General features: G+C 43.8%; 1 protein-coding gene across 4 annotated transcripts in view; it reads right to left on the bottom strand.

The window, feature by feature from the left end:
• LOC147615839 (uncharacterized) overlaps nucleotides 1–21,469 on the bottom strand; it is a 57,348-nt gene that overhangs the window by 14,598 nt on the left and 21,281 nt on the right. For all 4 annotated transcript variants that reach the window (XM_086778446.1, XM_086778445.1, XM_086778444.1 and 1 more), the window contains exons 4-7: nucleotides 19,842–21,099; nucleotides 19,318–19,565; nucleotides 19,138–19,211; nucleotides 2,842–2,974 (exon numbers count right to left, since the gene is read on the bottom strand). In XM_086778446.1, coding sequence (XP_086634572.1) covers nucleotides 2,842–2,974; nucleotides 19,138–19,211; nucleotides 19,318–19,565; nucleotides 19,842–21,099 — 1,713 coding nt within the window. The remainder of the gene's footprint in view (nucleotides 1–2,841; nucleotides 2,975–19,137; nucleotides 19,212–19,317; nucleotides 19,566–19,841; nucleotides 21,100–21,469) is intronic.

The raw sequence follows: 21,469 nt of genomic DNA, 5'->3' as shown, positions 1-21,469 counted from the left end.
AGTGGTGACTCATGAGACTTGATTTATTAGTCGGTGGCCTTGTAGTCACTCTTACTACTTAGTGGTTAGCATACCAGTATTTACCTCAGTAGTGACCGTTGACTAGTCATATATTCAGCTTATAGTCGCTACTAGCAGCTAGCCTTGTAATTTCATGATTTATGATCAAACATGTATGATGTCATATTATTTTGTGATGGCCATATGGCTATTGGCGTTTGTACTAGGATTTCACATTTAGCAGGACTTCATGTTATATGCTCACAGCTCATTTGATATTTATAGAGCATAGATGTTTGACTTTCAATTGTTTTTGTGCAATTATGTACCAGTGTTGCTAAATTAGGATGGTTTATAATATATATATTTTTATTACATATACATTATTTTAAAAAAGTGAACATACGTAAAGTACTTATCCTGATGAGTACTTTACATACTCGTATGCATACCATACCATACCGCACCGTACCTAAAGTACGCAACCACTATGGAGTAGACCATCAAGAATATGTTCTCCATAATGAGAAGAGAGGAGTTCATTGAGTGGGATGCTTATTGTCGGAAATTTTGGGAGAGCCACTTGGCAGCATGCCAAGAAGAGATTCAAGCAAGAAAGAAGACAAGTACAATGGTGAGTCCACACATGGAGCAAGCTCAACAAGAGGGAGTGTTTGAGTGTGCCATACAGCTTTCAAGAGAGGAAGTGGCATTAGAGACAGAGTTCAAAAAACAAGAAGCAGATTCCGGAGGATGATCCCGAGGTAAGATCATATACAAGCTAAGTGCAAAGAGAAGCAATTGAGAAGAATGGCACGCTGAAGCCGTCAAAGGAGTCTAAGTAACAGTGTGAAAGTGGAATCGAAGATCTTTGAAGTAATTGAAGAAATTTGTGCAAACGCAAAACACATTCCTAAGCACTCGATGGTTCGTGGATCATCAATAGTGAAGCGTTCTAACACATTACCAATTAGAAGGATTTATATACTTCTCTACAACCACTAGGAGAGTTCATCTTGAAAGCAATTAGGAATGATGCCAAATGCCTAGCAAAAAGCATAGGTACTATTTCTTTTGTGTCAAGCAATGGTGATACTAAAAAGTTGTCAGATGTCCTCTATGTACCAAATATCAAGCGAAATCTACTCTCCATTGCATACAGACCGTGACCTGAGAGTACACTTTAATCGAGCTGGTGCAATCATCTTGGATGCCAGTGGCAATGCCATTTGAAGAGGAACGAGACACAACAACCTGTATAAATTGTCAACCTTATCTACAGCCAATAGGAGAGTCCATCCTGAAGGCAATTAGGAATGATGCCAAATGCCTAGCAAAAAGCAACGGCACTATTTCTTTTGTGTCAAGCAATGGCAATACTAAAAAGTTGTCAGATGTCCTCTATGTACCAAATATCAAGCGAAATCTACTATCCATTGCGTACAGACCGTGACCTGAGAGTACACTTTAATCGAGCTGGTGCAATCATCTTGGATTCCAGTGGCAATGCCATTTGAAGAGGAATGAGACACAACAACCTGTATAAATTGTCAACCTTATCTACAGCCAATAGGAGAGTCCATCCTGAAGGCAATTAGGAATGATGCCAAATGCCTAGCAAAACGCAAAGGTACTATTTCAAGCAATGGCAATACTAAAAAGTTGTAAGATGTCCTCTATGTACCAAATATCAAGCGAGATCTGCTCTCCATTGCGTACAGACCGTGACCTGAGGGTACACTTTAATCGAGCTGGTGCATGATGCCAGTGGCAATGCCATTTGAAGAGGAACGAGACACAACAACCTGCATGAATTGTCAGCCTTTATTGTCCGAATTGATATGGTCATTAGAAGAGGAACGAGATGCAACAACCTGTAAATTGTCAGCCTTTAATGCCCGTGCAGCCCAGGCATGAACCTCAACAAAACCAAGTGGCGGAACAAAAAGACTACAGAGTCATGGAGATGGCTAAGAGTATGCTAAAGAGGAAATGAATGTCACAAAATCTTTTGGGCCGAGACAGTTAACACTGTGGTGAACATACTCAACTAGAGTTACACCAACGGTCCAGGGGATGACTCCTCAACAAGTGTATTCCAATAAGAAGCCTTCACTGTCATATTTCGTAACATTTGGATATGATTGTTACCTGCATGTTCTAGACTCAGGAAAGTGTATCTTCCTAAGGTACAGTATGGATTCAAAGGGTTATTGACTAAACATCCCTAAGGCAAGGAAACAAGAGCATAGCTAACACCTACAGCTAAGGCAAGCACAACTATGATGAAGGCTCTTAGACTATACGCATTTTTCCTGATTACAAAAATACGTGATGCCATCAAATCAGCTTACTTGGAATGCAAACTACAAAAGAGGGTTGCTGGTAGGGCAAATACAACACACTAGATATACAAAATGAAGACAAGGATCTACCATACTTTAAATACATTTTCAGGTTAAGACTGGTCAAATGACAAATATATAAAAATGTCCCTATGTCTAGACACTTTCAGTTGCCACCTCCAATCCTGTTACAGTTACATTTTTCAGCTGTATAAGCTATGTTTTTCTTTAATTTTCGTTAATATGAGTTCCTTGTAATTCATTGTTTCCCATTGTGCACTCGTTACACTTGCATGTCCAATCTTCAGTTAGGTACCAATGAATAGGTGCATTATAAATATTTGTGTGTGCACAGGCATGTGCATGCATGGATGTGCAAACTTGCTTTCATGCAAATCTCCCCATGTGCACGCGTGCACGTGCATGAATGTGTTTGTGCTATCTTTGTCTCTTAGCCTTTCTCTATGTCTATGTCATATTTAATAATACCACATACCTCATCCTCAAAACCACCCTGGTTCAGCAAAGACGTGTCTAGAACGTGATGACATGCATTTGATAACCTCGAACAAGCAGATTTCACCAGATATGTCAGTCGAAATATGAAAGCTGCTGTATGGTTGTATATGCTGCACATGCATGCCCATATTTCAAGTTAGTTGACACGCACACGCACATACATCAAGTTATGCAAAGAATCTCGATTCAAAATGGCATGGGACGCATCACATCAAAATGGCATGGGACGCATCAAGGATTCACGCAATAGAATCAAAGGTTCTCACAACAAGATCATATAGGACAAGCGTGAAAATCCGAAATTAAGGTTCTCACAACAAGATCATATAGGACAAGCGTGAAAATGGCATGGGACGCATCAAGGATTCACGAACTAGAATCAAAGGTTCCGCAAGCTAGCTCACCACCCAACCATAGATCCCATACAACATAGGTCTACCCCAAGCTAAGGGGCTAAGGCTCCGCCCATACAGACCACACTAGTCAGCCCTGAAGAGCTGCCCTAAGAAGGCCATCAATGGACCATCTGCATCAAGGATGGACAATCAAGAGTGGATTGCACCCAAGGTCTAGGCACACACACCATCTTGTCACATGACAATACAATATAACAATCCACTCATCACATAACCCTCGTTTTCCAATAAAAGCGATACTAATGGGATTATTAACTCATAAGTCACTTATCGTCACTTGTAAGCATTAGCCCTTAGAATCAACCTACTTTTACTAATCTTTTGGTCCTCCTAGCCACCAAATCAACTAACCTAACCCCCCAGGTTCACAATTTATCAGTGGACCATGTGCATCAAGGATGGACAATCAAGAGTGGATTGCACCCAAGGTCTAGGTGCACACACCATCTTGTCATATGACAATACAATATAACAATACACTCATCACATAACTCTCATTTTCCTATAAAAGCGATACTTATGGATTTATTAACTCATAAGTCATTTATCGTCACTTATAAGCATTAGTCCTTAGAATCAGCCTGCTTTTACTAATCTTTTGGTCCTAGCCACCAAATTAGTCAACCTAACCCCATAGATTATTAACTCATAAGTCACTTATTGTAACTTATAAGAATTAGCCCTTAGAATCAGCCTGCTTTTACTAATCTTTGGGTCCTCCTAGCCACCAAATTAGCCAACCTGACCCCAGGTTCACAATTTAACCCCTAGGTTAGTCTCAGGAACATAATAGGACACCCAACAGCTGGACGTGCATGAGAGGGACCAAGGAGAAATTCATTTAAGAAGATCCAAGAGGCAGATTTATTTATTTTTATTATTTTTGGAGTGCAAAAAGGAGACTTATATCACTTATGAATAGACCATACAAAATCACAGCTAGAAGTCAAAACAAAAAAACCTCATCTCAAAATGTAGGGTGATCTCAACCAACTTGGAGCACAGCACAAAGGTGCCAAGAGCGTCCTATGGGCGTCGATGAGAAAAAGATCCCTTGATCCCACTCCCTCATGAAAGCAGTGCGCTTTGTTTGCACAAATCTAGATGGTCCTTTTATACAAGCCCATGTGGCCATAAAAATGTGAATAATATCTAACTATATAGTACAAATGCACTAAGTGTCGTATATCTGGATGCCCAATAGCCTCTGTGCGTCTGGCATTTGCCAAGCTATGATATTGGCGATGATCTCCCAAGTAGTGTCAATGTGACACATGTAGAGAACAACCGGATATCACATAGCAGCCAACTGGTAGGGTCGGACGACACACGTGCCACGTGGCATTGCCATATTATTAAGAGACTAAGGTTATGTAAAAGGGGAAGAGAAGGGTGTGTGTGTGAATGGACTTATGGTCCACTAGCTCACCTATTTAAAGGTGGAGCTAGAAGGCATTTTGTATGGAGCAAGAAGCCTAGTTGTATTTGAGCAACTTAATAAGCAAGATATTTTCTTGTATTTTGTGAGTCTCTCTCCTCCACATAGTTGATCTAGCATGGGAGCTGAACCTCCTGCTAGTGGAGAAGCTCTAGCAGCTCGTGGAGGCAAAATCTTGGGGAGCTCTCAACTAAGAAAGTGAAGAGGATATCCGGGCCGACATTTTCGTACAGCTCATCAGTCGAGTCGCCCTCTCTCCGTTGCGGCATTGCCGCTGTGCAGGCCGGCGCAGTTCCTGGCTGCCATCGATGTCGTACATGAATTCGACGTCTGCAGCGCATAATAGGCTGCGTGGGCTTAGGGCTTTTGAAGCCCATAGCCTCGAGAGTCTACAGCTTCATTTTTAGCCCTAATGGCTGCTCCATGCTCTCACAATAAGAGAAAAACCAGGCGCCTACTGTTTCACTTCTCCATGAAAGCTTGCTCAAGCTTGTTAATAGTGATTCTCTTTCACTAATCCCCTCTTCTTTGCTCTAATCACCTAAGTGCTCTTGTGAGAGGGCTTGTTGCTGATCCTATTTTTGAGCTTGAAGCGGTGGCCATACACCATGAGGTATTCATGAGCCTCATTCTCATCAAGCTCCATCATCAACATCATCTTCAAGTGCACAAAGCTTTTTAAAGTGTGCTTATAAGCACTAATAGTGTTGATTAACACTAATAAGACTACTAATCCAACAGAGAAGAGTCATTCCAAAGTGTTTTTAAATACTAAGAGTGTTCTTAAACACGAATGGTGAATCTAATCACCAATGCAAGTGTCATTAGATGTTAGAAATGTGCTCTTAAGCACTAATCGTGTTTTTAAACACTAATGGTGATCTTAATCGCCAAACAAACTGTTCCTTGACACTAATGAAGTTAATCTCCATCAAAATTAGTGGTTGGGCACAAACCCTAAGTACTAAACCATAAAATTTACCATCTTAGTCTCCTTTTTATGCAACATCCTTGGCTTGATTAAGGGTTGTTGCACTCTCATAAGCCTTTCTCTTTCTACTTAAGCCAAAATATCATAAATTTCTGGTTTTTTCTTCTTCATAAATCAGCCCATTACTCTCTAGTAACCTCCTTCAATACCCAATGTCAAAGGACAACACCCAAATAATGCGGGAATGGATGAAGATGATGCAATGGCTGTTTTGCTAAAAGCAGTCAAGAAGGTGTACCCCACCTTAGTCACCACCCTGAAGAACATACCTAATCCCACCCTTAAAGGAGTCATTCAATCTTGTCTTGATGAAGAAAAGAGGCTAAAGGGAGGAGCTGAATCTTCAAATGCAACCACTTCATCGAATATCGAACAAGATTTGTCACATCTAGTGATCAAAGTAAGATATGCCCATTGTAAAAAGGTGGATTATTTGGCAAATAATTGTTGGATCAAATATCCCAACAAAATGAAATGTAACAAGTGTAAACAAACGGGACATATCACTACTAAATGTCCTAACAAAGAGTCACAGGCTAACTTTGTATCAGCCTCTAACTCCACTGAGAAATTGTTTTAAATCTCAATGTAACCACACCTATATTCCTAACCTTGTACGCCTAATGTTATAAAAAGGCAACCTATGTCCAATACTACTTATTCCAATTTCTTTCATAGTTGGTATCGAAGGGGGGTATTAAGAGACTAAGGTTATATAAAAGGGGAAGAGAAGGGTGTGTGTGTGTGAATGGACTTATGGTCCACTAGCTCACCTATTTAAAGGTGGAGCTAGAAGGCATTTTGTATGGAGCAAGAAGCCTAGTTGTATTTGAGCAACTTAATAAGCAAGATATTTTCTTGTATTTTGTGAGTCTCTCTCCTCCACATAGTTGATCTAGCATGAGCACCACGAATTCTAACACATATTGCCACGTGGCACTGGTGATGTAGCACTGATGATGTGACAGTCAGGAACAGGTGACAAACAACAATACTATTGGCTGACTAGGAGCATTGGTGCATACATATACATGGGTAGTCAAATTGTCATATTCACCTGCTTTCCTCGATGTTGGACTTCACAAAGCGTTTCTCTAAAGCGAAGTGCTAGCCACGAGTATACAATTGGTCACATGGTTGTGATTCAGCATCTACATTCTCAGCCACATCTTGTACTTGAATTCAGTTGTATTACTTCTTTCTTGTACATAATACAGAGTAGTAGTTTAGGACTCTTGAGTGTGTTGTATGTGTGATTCCACCACACTCTTCTTTCTATCTCTGGAAAACCCTAGCACATAAACACAAGTGTTCTACAATTGGTGTCAGAGCCTAGGTAACTTGCAATTTTTTCTTTCTTTTTTAACAACCATGTACGTTGGCTGCTTGAAATACCCAACAAACCCCCCTCAAAGTCAAGGATGCGTTATGAGAATAAGCCTTCAAACACATGGTAATTTCGGCCTACTCGCACCATGTGATGTAAAAGTAAGTGACGTCTCCTTAAAGTTAAAGTTGCCGGAAAGTTGGACTATACACAATGTCTTTCATGTTTCTTGGTTGAAGCTTCAAGCCATATGTAGGTTCAACATTGCAAGATATATCAAAAGAGCAACAACTAGATATGATAGACGAAGCTAATCATAGAGCCAAAGCAAATTCTCCTCCATAGATGGAAGCATGGATCCAATTGAAGAATACGATAGTTCTACACGAAGTTTAAAGACCATGGAACCCATGAAGCAGTTTGGCTAGATGAAGTGTTCTTTCAGGACTACCCCCAGTTGTTAGCGGACTACTTGGAAGCCCTGAACCTGCGGCCAAGTTAAGCAGGAGGCAATGTCACGTGCACCTTGCACTGGGGTACACAATGACACACTGGCATGATCATCAGTGCAACATTTGTACAAAAGTAGCACCTTTTTTTAGGAATATTTGTCATACATCGTGACCCCATTGTGAGCCCTCAGTCCAGGCACGAGCTACCTAGGTCGTTCTCTGAGCCTTAGAGGTCAGTCAGGTGTCAGTCCTCTTAACCCACTTGGTGAAATCATCATACAGGAGCATATAGATGTCTGCCATAGCCTTAGATGCATGTATAGGCATGTTTAGGATCATTGCACATAGAAGGGGCCAGCCCTTGGATATCCCTTTGCAAGGCTAGCCCAAGTTGGGCTGCCTTAGCCCTTGCCATGCAGTCGGCCAGCCATTGATGACTTAGGTGACCAGTCGCCCAACAGCCGACCAACCCTACAACAGCCGAAACAATTGTACAGCAGCCGACTCAGGCATTTAATGCAATCGTGAGCATTTGCAGTAGTCAACTGGCATATTATGCAGTCATGTGTAATTTGCAGCAGCCGACAAAAATTAATGCAGTCGTGGGATTTTTACAGCAAGTCGACAGCTCTCTCTAGCAGCCGACCAGCAGTAGAAGGTCATATATAAGCACGTGCCTCAGTCCCACACAAGTCACTCAGGTATTCAGCAGAAAGTGCAGAAGCAAGACAGCATCCATACTCTCCAAGCATCAAGGAAGCTCCTCTTCACAGCCAGCATATGTGCAGTCCTACAACTATCTAGACTTGCATCAGTGGCCAGAAGAGTCTTCAGTAGAGCCTCGGATTAGGTGGATACTCAGCCGAGCCGACGTACAATCTTCCTCGTCCTTGGATTGGGCATTCATATCGCTTGTTACTCAAGCATTGTACAGCATTCTCCAAAGAATAATATAAACAAACACTCCTGCTTGCAGGTAGAGAAGGGGGGGGGGTGTAGTATTTGGGACCCAATACTGTGTCGACTTCTACATTCTCATTCTCATTCTCTTATCTCTCTCTCTCTCTCTATTCTCTAAATTGGATAATAAAGCCTCTCACCACATTAAAGGTATAAAGAAGGCCATGTTGTGCATTATCACGGTCAAGCTCAGTGCATGTAGCAACCAACACTAATCTTGAGCTTCTCAAACCCTCCAAAACTTGGTTCGCATATATGTTTATTGTGGTGGAGAGACTAGTGAGTGCGACATGGCTTATTGTGCACTGTTGTGTGTCGTGAGTGGACAGCATGGGAGGACAAGGACGAGCCCAAGTCTATAACATTCTCTCATATTATGAAACCGGCCTTCAGAAATCTGACGGGCGGTGAAACAAACACTCGCACATAAAACACTTCAACACCATTGAGGACCTAGAGGAGGAAAACAAACAGGGGGAGCTAGAGTGCTCCTGCAAACAGTACACACACACCGATTGGCCCCAAAACGCAGTGGCACCCCTTGCGATATTTCTTTAATTGATTATAAGAGCTTTGATTACAATACGGCTGGGAACTCAGCCGTCACAGTAGAACTCCTGAAGCCTGCAAATACCCTGCATCATGGCTTCATATCCACTCGGCATCCACAACCAAGTCTAGCCATTGTTCACATCAAAAGACTCACACATGGAGTCCTCCATACAGAAGCTTTCTCCCATGATCACGGCTGCCATAACCATCCATAGCCTCTCACCCTATGAACAGCATCACCCCCTGACACATCCAGTGCTTCTGCATCACAACACAAACTCCCAAACTGTCTCTCAAAAGAGAACTCGCAACACAGCACAGCATACCATACAGTCGACACACCTGTACCAACCCTCTCTACCTTCCAAGGGTACTATCCATCTCTATCATGGATTCCCTGTCCCCTGCCCAATCAGTAGCAAGGCTTTACCAAACATGTGTCCATTCTTGTACCTTCTGCTTGCATGTGACCTATCTCCTGGAGAAACCCAAATACATGTTTCCTCGAGAAACCTACGACCTGTTTCCACATGAAACCCTTAGGCTTGTTTCCCTTTGACACTTTTGTCTTGTTTCCATACAGAACCATTCACATATGCACCATCCAATCACGGTGCCAAAAACCCATAGACCCGCTTCCATCATGCTGGTCTAAGCCTGTCCACTCTGGCTATGGAGATGCCTCAACGCGATGCGGTCTGCTCCATGATGCAAGAAAACCCGCCCGCCTGGCTGTCACATGCAAGTAACCTACTCCACGACCACCAGTACCTAGACAAATTCATTGCTGTGTGCCCATCCTCTGCATTGCTTTCCCACACTGGCGTCCATCTGACTGCCCAACTGGCTGTCCACCTAGCTGATCGCTTGTGTGAGAGGAACTAGAGTACATGGGCTCTTTTTCAAACGAAAAAGGGAAACAAACTCTCCACAACACAATTGGAGAGGCTTGTCTTTCGCCATTGCAATCTCTGATTGCTAGAGCAAAAGGGTCATCCTTTAAGCCTCGCCAAGTGAATCATGATAAGATTGACATCACAAAGTGTAAGGAGATTCCCGACATTCCTTAGGAGGAGAGAGACATCTATTCCGTGCTCTATGAGGAACTATGAGAGAAACTCGACGACATGGGCTCTTTTTCACACGAAAAAGAGAGAGAGACTCTCAATAGCACAATTGGAGAGGCTTGTCTTTTCCTACTGCAATCTCCGATTGCTAGAGAAAAAGAATCATCCCATTGAGCCTCACCAAGTGAATTCTGATAAGATTGACATCACGAAGTGCAAGGAGATTCCTGACATTCCTCAAGAGGAGAGAGACATCTATTCCATGCTCTATGAGGAGATCATGACTCTAGCTCGCACTACACGATCTTGTCAGGAGGCCAGTACTAGTGCCGCACCCACACCTCTAGAGGATGAGGCATTTGAGGACTCAACTACGTGTAGTGCCCGTGAGAGTGAGGGTGCAGAGGCAGAGGATGCAGATGAGGATGAGCATGAGGAGGAGGATAAAGTATATAGTAGCTCGCAGTATCATTTTATTTGAACTTTGTTATTTAGTTTGGACATGTTACATCATATATTTATGTACTTTTTTGATACTTTCTTGCTGCTAACAGCTAGCTTCATTTGCAATTTATGCTACGAATCATGGATTATGAGTCATGACTCATCATCTGCATGGTTATCGTTTTGATTTCTATTTAGTGATCACTATTAATGAAGTATGAAGCTTTTTCTTACTAGTGGGTAGTGGCCCAATGATCAATCATGATTTGTGATATCTTACATGTATTTTGTTTGTTTATTGAAATGAATTCAGTGTGGTTTCTTATAAGTTATGTCATAGGGATAAATACTTTTTCTTTTGTATATTCCAAGTCAAAAATATAGACATTTTTTGGACCCATTTCTTACCTTTTAGAAAAGGTTTCAAAATGTATGAAACCCGTTTCATACCTGCCGTTCCAGAAATGCTTGGCAATACTCGCATGAGGGGGGTCCACTGTTGGGACAAGTGATTCTGATTCCAGTGGGAGTGCAGCTTTTCACCCCCAAACAGCTGGGCAAAGTGAGGCTGCAAAAATTCAGCTATGTTGGATCTCCTCAAATGCTATGTTGCAAATTAGAAAACAACTTGGGAGAAGTATCTACCCCGTTGGTAGAGTTTGCATACAACACAGTGCATGCCTCCATGGAAAAGGCCCTGTTTGAGATTGTATATAAAGCGATATCGCCACCCATCTTACGCACTAAGGATGCAACTGACAAGTATGTCAAATCTTGATGTTGCCTTTGCATAATTGCGAATAGCCGTTACCCGTTCACAGGCTAAGCATAAGAGGACTGCCTACAAGCATAGAAGAGAGGTGGACATCAAAGAGAATAATTGGGTATTGCTGAAATTTGAGAAAGCAAGACTCAATAAGAGGCCAAGAAAGGAGGGAGCATGCCCTAAGCTCTCTATTAGGTATTATGGACCTTTTAGGATGATGAAGCGATTAATGAGGCTGCTTTCTGACTTGCATTGCCTGAGCATTGGAGGATTCACAATGCTTTTCATGTGAGTCTACTGCGGATATACGTGGGGCGAGAGCCAGAAAAGCCTGTCACAAAAGAACCACCAAAGATTGATGAGCAAGAGGAAATTCTTCAACCTGAGCAGATTGTGTTTCACAAGGAGAGAAAGCTACTTGCTGGTAAGTTTTCAAGGTGATACCTTGTGAAGTTCAAAACTACTTGCCTATCAACGCAACTACTTCAAAGATTACCCACAGCTTCTTTAGGCGTATTTAGTTGTGGTTAACTATTTAGAAGCCCAGGGAATGTCACCATTTGGCCGCCCAAGTGCTGTCTATTTTCTGCATTCTACTTGCTCTTGTCTACCCAAGTTTGGTTATCATTTCCGCTGCATATTCTGACAGTTCTGTGCATATTCTGACAGTTCTGTGCTCGAGAAGACCTTCTATCTACAAGTTGTGGTTAACTATTTAGAAGCCCAGGGAATGTCACCATTTGGCCGCCCAAGTGCTGTCTATTTTCTGCATTCTACTTGCTCTTGTCTACCCAAGTTTGGTTATCATTTCCGCTGCATATTCTGACAGTTCTGTGCATATTCTGACAGTTCTGTGCTCGAGAATACCTTCTATCTACAAGTTCCATGAATGGGAGATGTATCCATTGCATAATGCATGTCACGCATCTTTCCTTGCTTAAAACTCATTTCGTGACTACCTGCTTTGACGTGTCCAATTCATGAGCAGGGACGCCCACCCGTGAACCGTGCAAGTGTCCCATAGTTTGACATGGTTTGTGGCATGTGAACAGGTGGTAAGTATTCATTTAAACCTTTGTTTATTCTTGTAAAGGTTTTATGACCTTTACTATTCACACTTCATTAAAGCCAGCCTCCTGGCCCTTGCCTAGGGCCCAAGGACGACGGTGTGGCCAGCCCAAATTGTGGGCACCTCCCACGTGTCCCTCTATAATGGGGGGGGGGGGGGGGGCATTTTATAAAGCTGCCCACCTTCATTAAAGGTGGCCACTGCCATGTGTCAATGCGGGGTTGGACTCCTTCCAGCAAAGGTTTTATGACCTTTACTATTTACACTTCATTAAAGCCAGGCACCGCCTCTTGGCCCTTGCCTAGGGCCCAAGGACCAAGGTGTGGCCAGCCCAAATTGTGGGCACCTCCCACGTGTCCCTCTATAATGGGGGGGGGGGGGGTGTTGCATTTTATAAAGCTGCCCACCTTCATTAAAGGTGGGCACTGCCATGTGTCAACCCAGGGTTGGACCCCTTCCAGTAACCTCTCCCATAACTGCTCTCTCTTGGGTCTCTCTATATCCAAATCGACACCTAAAAAGAAAACTCTCCTGTCTGCCCTGTACTTGCTGCCGACTGTACCTGCTCTCAAAGGTGCTGTACCACCCGTATCATCAGCTGTACCCACTGGTCTTGCATTTGCACTTCATGAAACAGCTGTTGTACAGCCTTCTGTACCTGCAGTACTTGCTGGAAAACCCTACTGTACCTCCAGTACCTACTAGAAACCCTACCGTACCTACAGTACTTGCTGAAAACCCTATTGTACTTGTTGCACCAGATGTACTTGTGAATCGACTCCGCATGTACCGGTTTGAGTACTTGCTATTGGAAACTGCATACTAGTACCTGTTTGTGTACTTGTACTTGTTCGTGTGCCTGTACCTGTTTGTGTACTTGCACCAGGGAGGCTTGAACCACGGACTCTGCAAGGGTGTGAGCCAAGCTCTAGGATGAGAGCACCTATTTGTGCTGGTCTCGGAACGACAGTTCCACGTTCACTCCCCCTAGGAGAATGAGACTCGCGGCCAGGCTACTTTGACTCATTCAACGAGTCCGGCATCGACAATCTACTTCGACGCACTTTTGTTTGGCTAACTTGTCTTTATATTTGCATTGCATTGGATTATCTAGCTGGCAAGTCCTTGGAACTTTGTACAAATTAAAATACTCCAATAATATACTTCGGATTTTTTTTTTGGGGGGGGGGGGGGGGGGGGGGGGGCAGCCCGTTTGCGGCCCTAGTGGTGGTGTACTATGCAATGCTTGTCTCTTGCAGATTAACTTATGCAGTGATGTATCTTTCCATTGTTTTCTGCATTGTGGTTGTTACATTTTAAGTGTTGCATACGTATTGTTCACGAGACAATGCCCAAGGACGTTCGCACCTAGCCGGTGTAGTTACAGCAGCCATAAAACATGTGATGTTTGGGGCTGTTTTCAAGAACCGTTTTTGGTTGAAAGGCTCAGTAGATAGCCTGTCTTTATTGTGGGCATCCATGAATGCTACCTCGGTCAAAAGCATGTGATGCTTTAGTCATAAAAACATGGACAGCATGAATGTTTTGTCAAAATACGCAGCGGAGAAGATAACAAAATCTGAGATCACAAGAGCAAGTAGAGTGCAGAAAATAGACAGCACAAGAGAAGGAGAGAGATAGGCGTGTAACTCTTCTCTATACACAAGATCCCGCAATGAAAACAAGATACAATAGGTGGGGGGCCATGGGGCCATTTTATATGGCCCCATGAGTGCAGTCGGCCAGTAGAAGGACAGCCGACAGGACATAAAATGCCCACGACCAGTGAAAACCATCAGTCGGCCAGCATCTCAAGGTCGGCCCTCACACGTGTGGAGTCGGCCAGCAGCAGAGAGCAACTGGGACTGCCTATGACCAGTCAGCCAGCATCTCATACAGCCGACAGGTCCTACACTGCCTCCCATACCCTGGAAAAATAGGGAAAAATGGGGAAAAACTACGGGGAGTGAGGAAAAACGATAAAACACCTACAAAGGGCGGGCACACCCACAAGAGAGGCCCTGGTGTCTGATAAAGACAGGAGATGACTTCTAACACCCCCTCTCAGCTCCTGGCTGTGAAATCAACCCTGGGGAGCTGGAGTGCCGCCTGAGCGTAGCCTGAGGTAGAGACTTCATGAAGAGGTCCGCCGCATTGTCCTCCGTCGAACAATAAAGTAGCAAGATGTCACCAGCCAAGATCTTCTCACGTACAAAGTGATACTATATCTCTATGTGCTTGGTCCGGGCATGGAAGACCGGGTTCCGAGCAATAGCTATACAACTCTGGTTATCACACTGGATGACTGTGGGCTCCTTCTGTGGAAACCCAATCTCACCTAACAGCCTCCGCAGCCACACAACCTCGCAAGCAGCACCACAAGCAATCCGGTACTCTGCCTCTGTCGAAGATAGGGCAATAGTTGACTGCCTCTTACTGCTCCAAGAAACTGCTCATGAGCCGAGGATAAAACTGTAACCTGAAGTGGATCTCCTCATGTCTTAATCTCCTCCCCAATCTGAGTCACTCCAACCTTGGAGTCTGACTCCATCCCCTCCTATGTAAAAGAGTCCTAGATCCTTCGTACTCTGCAGATACCGCAAGATAAGCAATCCTGCGTCCCAATGAGACTTCAATGGCGTCTGCATAAAAGAGCTCAACAGTCCCACGGAGAAGCTCAAATCCAATCTGGTGTTCAGCAACCAGATCAATGAACCAACCAACTTCCGATACTGCGAGGCATCAACTGGCTCACAAGGATCATTAATAGTTAACTTTGTGTTTGGGTCCATCAACGAAGTAATAGGCTTGCAGTTCTCCATCCCAAAGGCCTCAAGCAACTCATGAATATACTGTTGCTGAGAGACAAAAAACCCCCTCTCGGTCTGCCAGATCTCCAATCCCAAAAAGAAGTGGAGTAAGCCTAGGTCGGTCATCTCAAACTCCTTTGACAAGGCAGCCTTCGTCACGCCGATGTGCTCCACATGACCGCCGGTGAGGATGAGATCATCCACATAAAGGATGATAATCGTAACCATGCCGCGTTCCCGAAAGAGATACAGGTTGGGATCTGCAACCGATCTCTGAAAACCAGTCCGAACAAAGAAGGAATCAATCTTTTGATTCCAAGCCCTGGGAGCCTGCTTAAGACCATACAAGGCCTTACGTGACCTATAAACCATCCCTTCTGATCCTGGAACAACAAAGCTTGGAGGCTGCTCAACATACACCTCCTCCTGCATGTCACCATTAAGGAACGTAGATTTTACATCCATTTGATACACTGGCCACCTCTGAGAAGAATCAAGGGCAAGAACGGTCCGAATCATGGTCATCAGTGCTGTCGGTACAAAGGTATCCTCGTAGTCGATGCCTGGCCGCTGAGCATAACCTTTAGCCACAAGTCTGGCTTTGTGTTTGTCCACCGACCCATCTGACGCATATTTGGTCTTAAAGACCCATTTGACACCAATGACTGACCGTTTCGACGGCCTCGGTACCAACTCCCATGTTTTGTTCTTCTCGATGGCATCAAGTTCCACCTGCATGGCTTTCCTCCAAGTATCCTGTGAAAGGGCTTCCTTAATGGAAGTGGGCTCCTTGTCCCGCATAATACGAGACATCAAAGCATAGTTTACCTGAAGAAGCTCCGTTGTATTGCTTTTGTCACGGACTCTGTGCGATCTTCGAGAGCCGTCCTCTCTGTGGTCCACTCGGAGGGTAACTCCGTGACACCTGACTCCCGAAGGGTGTCCAACAACCACCTGGGTATTCGAACAGATCGTGGAGCCTCCTGCCGTTGCGGAAGCTCTACTCCAGGTGCGGGCTCAACCTCCTGTACTGACTGAGGTGGATCAACTGGAACAATGGTCGGGGAATCATCATCAGACTCTTCTGGATCTCCAAGAAGTGGCGGCTCCTCGACAATGGATACTGGAACATGCTCATCAAAGACCACATCCCGGCTGACAACAATCTCATTCCTATCTGGATCATACAATCTATATCCCTTGGAAAGAGAATTATACCCCACAAATATAAGCTTGCGGGATTTGGAGTCAAGCTTCCCCCTTTGCTTGTTCGGAATATGTACATACGCATCACTCCCAAAAACACGAAAGTGCGAGACATCAGGTTTCCTGCCAAAGTATGCCTCAAACGGAGTCATATTAGGTACTGAAGTCGTTGGAGACCGATTGAGGGTATGGACAGCCGTTGCCACAGCCTCTCCCCAAAGTGGACGAGGAAGATCACGATGCTCCAGCATGGTCCTCGCCATCTCCACCACAGTCCTGTTTCTACAACTCCATTCTCTGAAGGCGGTCCTGTATTGGCCAGTTCCCTTTTGATGCCATGATCTGCACAAAATCTGAGAAATACATTCGAGGAGAATTCACCCCCTTTGTCAACCCTGAGAGTCTTTACCTGCAATCCAGACTCTTTTTCCACCATCACGTGCCAATCCTTGAACCGTGCAAAAGCTTGGTCCTTCTGTGCAAGAAAGTAGACCCACATGAATCTGGAACAGTCATCAACAAGCAGCATAAAATGAGAGATCCTCCCATTGATGGTATCTGCTGAGGTCCACACAAGTCAATGTGAATCAACTCCAATGGTTTTGAAGCCCGCCTGGAAGCCTGCTTCGGAAAGGATTCCCTGTGCTGCTTACCACGTATGCAAGAACTACAACGTCCATACCTGCTACCAACATCTAGCAAGCCAACCACCATCTGGTCCCGGAAAGCTTGCCGGCAGAGCATCCACATTTAAGTGGCCAAAACGAAAGTACCATGTCAAAATACGCAACAGAGAAGATAACAAAATCTGAGATCACAAGAGCAAGTAGAGTGCAGAAAATAGACAGCACAAGAGAAGGAGAGAGAGAGGCGTGTAACTCTTCTCTATACACAAGATCCCGCAATGAAAACAAGAGACAATAGGTGGGGGACCATGGGGCCATTTTATATGGCCCCATGAGTGCAGTCGGCCAATAGAAGGACAGCCGACAGGACATAAAATGCCCACGACCAGTGAAAACCATCAGTCGGCCAGCATCTCAAGGTCGGCCCTCACACGTGTGGAGTTGGCCACCAGCAAAGAGCAACTGGGACTGCCTGTGACCAGTCGGCCAGCATCTGGTACAGCCGACAGGTCCTACATTGCCTCCCATACCCTGGAAAAATAGGAAAAAATGGGGAAAAAATACGGGGAGTGAGGAAAAATGATAAAACACCTACAAAGGGCGGGCACACCCACAACAGAGGCCCTGGTGTCTGATAAAGACAGGAGATGACTTCTAACATGTTTGTAGGAATTTCCATCGAAGTACTTGCATCAGTGAATTTCTTTTTTGTGTTCTAGCAAGTACCTTGAGATGTGGTGGACAGCCATAAAAACATCTTAAGATCCAAATGCTATGAATAGCATCTCCAAAAGGCACAAGATATGCATGGAGCTTCTATGTATGCCATGTGGATTCTCTACAGGTTTTGAAGAGCCTTCTATGTTGATGGCTAGGTAGGGCAAGCCTTGGAACTCATTTTGTAACAGGAGTTGGATATGTATCATGAATTAGTACCATGAGATATGGCAAGACAGCCGTGTGGGCTCTATGGCTGAATTTTGAAAGCCACAGAATAGTAGATGGCAGATGCTATAAGGAACTTATGACCAAGGGTCATGAATGTTCTATGCACTACAAGCGTTGGACTTGTGGCAAGTTGTTGTTCCTAGCCTTATGGATATGCGAGTCATGTGACTAGTAGTCACATCCTCTTGAGTGTCACCTAGCTTGTGTGAAGCAAGGCTAAATAGCACGTGAAGATGTTAACCATAATAGGAACCTGGTAAGGTAAGGGAGAGAGACAATTAGGACACAAAAAATCAATTAAGTAATATAGCTCAAACACAAAACAAATATTATGAAATATAACCATTACCTGCTCCAAGAAGTAATACTCAAATTGTATCTTCTGAAAAGGTGTGGAGGTGTAGTTCTCTGCAAAATCAACCATAGAGACCACCACACCAATAGGAAACTTTGCCAGGCATGCTCAGAACTGACGATCCTGTCACTTGGCACAATGAGTGTGCCGTATATAGGGGTAGATTTGCTCCCTAAATGTGGCTGTGAAGTGACAACGTGGTGTAAACGTCCACGAGCTTCAACTTCTTGGACTGCCCACCACTCTGGAGCTAGTGTGTCACATACTCATAACATCACCATGTCACTCTCTTGGTCACTTGCATCAAGATCTACCATCTATAGATGTGCAAGTGAACCACATGATGTGCAATTTCTCTCCACACAAGGCATCATATGGTAATGGGAATCCTCCGTGCATGCACACAAAAGAGAGTGGATGAAATAATGAGGACTGGAAGGCAACTCTCTATGCCCACTAAGAGAAAGGAACACATATAAAAAATTTGGAACTCAACATGGTAGTGACAATAATATGTGTCACATTGTCACAAGTACCTATTGGGTACAAGGCCCCAGTAGACATGGCACATGCATCTAATGCAAAATGCATGTCACAATGTTTGTTGACTTCTTCTCCAATTGTGAAGTTAGAGGAACCAAATCTACGTTTATTTACAAGTTTATAGATTCAGACAATATTCTATAATTCCTGGATAATGGTGGGATAAAAAGATAATAAATGGGCTAGAAAGCACAGTGACAATTGACTCTGTCTCATTCGATAACTCAAAGAAGCAAATCTATGTATGTAAAACCAGAAAAATAATTGTAAATCAAAGTACATTCGAGCAAAGGTAGGTTGTACCTTAAACGGTGGCGGTTACAAGTTGTAAAAAATGCTACTAAAACATTTACAATGCTCCGAACAGCACGAAAAACCTGCATAGAGTTTATCCAATGAAGCATGATCAAGTTGCTATACTTCTACATTAGAAGCCCACACCATGAATACTTCGTCTTGTTAATTTTCAAGTAGAACAACTACCTGAGAAAAAATATCATTCCACAAAAGTCGCCATGCAGACGCTGACGATTTTGCAGTCTTTCCAGCCTGTGGCCCAGCCACAGAAAGCAGCTGAGTATAGCTGTTCACCAGGACCCAAACATTTTGGATAGCCTTGTAAAGGCTGCACACCACAGCTATTATGAGGTCTACCAGCAGCATGGTCAAGCGAAGAGGTAAAACAATCAAGCCCCACACAGCACAGATAATCGGGTATAGAAGCCAACTAACTGCAAAACGTCAACAAGGAAATGATCGGGCTAAGCCCCTCTTATAAGAGATAAAAGACCTACATGTTACATACTTGCTGCCAGATACAAGGCGTATGATAAGAGGGACAGTCACTCCATCCAAAACGCATGTATGTATGTAGGTAGGAAAGTAGGTATGTGTATGCGTGTACATCATACGTGCATACACATATAAAAACACATGCATACATGTCTACACATGCGTACACAACCTGAAACCACTATACACTAAAAGCATGCAATTGTGGTCATCACCTAGCTTCCATGTGGCAGTCAGCAATACAACAAATGGCCAGACTATGAGTTGTACTAGATTGTTTGTGTATTCAAATACTGAAGCAACCATCATCCAAACCAGACTTGTGATGCCCCAAATTGATTCAAAAATTAAGTTCCAAACTGGCCATATCAGTTCTGCTAACTCTTCCAAAGGTTCGATCATTGGCTTCATTACAATTGCTGACAGCTTCCTTGTAGTCTTGAATACCAAAAGCAACCACCGAAAAGCCTTCTCCCAATTTTGTAAGAAAAGCACAGTTCCAAGATACTTGATTCTCGAAACCATCTCCCAAGCTTCTATCCATTCAAATAGAGGACCACATATGCGTGCAGCTGTGGCTTTCAGAACTGGGACATTCTTGTACAAGTCATAAAACCCAATGATGACCGTAACAATTGATACTAAAATATACATCGTCTTCGCCAAGGGCCGCATCCAAGGCCTGTAAAACTTGCTAACAACAGGATAAGACTGCAAAAATATGACCCAAGAAGGTAACCCTGATTCCAACATTTTCAGGAGCCTCTGATCTGCCATAATTATTCGCTTCAGTTCCAATGGTAACATTGGATCACAAAATCGGAAAAGAAGCAGGGTATCTCTGTAAACAAGGGGTGCATCATCATCCACATCTTGCAAGCTGCAAGAAGAACTGGCATCATCCGAAAAATCAGAATCATGCAGTGAGTCAGACGTGACACTTGTGAAGTCCACGGCCTCATGAGGACAAGCACCTGTCTCCCAAATTGGTTGTCCACCACAATGGCAGCCACATTGAACTGCATCAAAAAACTCACAACTAACATCCAGAGCAAGCCCTCCCTCCGCAAACATGGTAGTGCTTGTCACCACATCACAAATACATAAATCTGTCTCCAAAGCTGCTGCTCCATCAATATGGCAAACCGCATCAAAGAGCTCACAATCAGAATCAGAGTCAACATGAAAACTTAAACAATCATCCCTGTAACCTTGCTCTTGTCTCGAAAAACTGAAATCTGGAGGAAATTCAGTAGAGCATGGTGTACATGGAGATGACTCTCCACCAACACAGTTGATGTGGTTATTCTCCACCCTCTGTGTGGATAAAGAATGCCTTAGTGGAACAGTCACATCCAAACTTGATGATAGAGCTCCAAGAGGCTCAATGCCATAAGAAGCTAAGGCCGTATTAAAATCACCAAAGTCCTTTTTCACCATTAGCTTCATCTCCAGAGCAACGCAGGTATCTGTCTGGACCAAGCAAGAATCATGGAACAAATCAGGCTCCACAAATAACAAGCCTTCCCATGGCTTTAGATGATTTTACTGAAAATGAGTTCTAGGGGGGGGGAGAGAGAGAGAGAGAGAGAGAGAGAGAGAGAGAGAGCTATAATAACACCTATGAAAGACCCATAGGGTCCATGAGATCAAAAGTGTTAAATACATCCATAAGAGAGAGATTTTTGTTCAAGTGCAGGGGTGATGGGGAGCTAAGAGGACAAGGTGCACCCAGGGGTTGGCGGTTTGAGAGAGAAATTTATATTAACGTCGACAAAAGACCTATAACATCAAAAGTATTACATGTAACCCATGAGAGAGGGAGAGAAAGAAGGACAAGGAA

Source organism: Cibotium barometz, chromosome 39, assembly GCF_041138505.1.
Source record: "Cibotium barometz isolate CiBa-2024 chromosome 39, ASM4113850v1, whole genome shotgun sequence".
In the NCBI taxonomy this organism is placed as follows: domain Eukaryota; kingdom Viridiplantae; phylum Streptophyta; class Polypodiopsida; order Cyatheales; family Cibotiaceae; genus Cibotium; species Cibotium barometz.
Note: the sequence above shows the minus strand (reverse complement) of the source record. Positions and strands in the feature narration are given on the sequence as shown.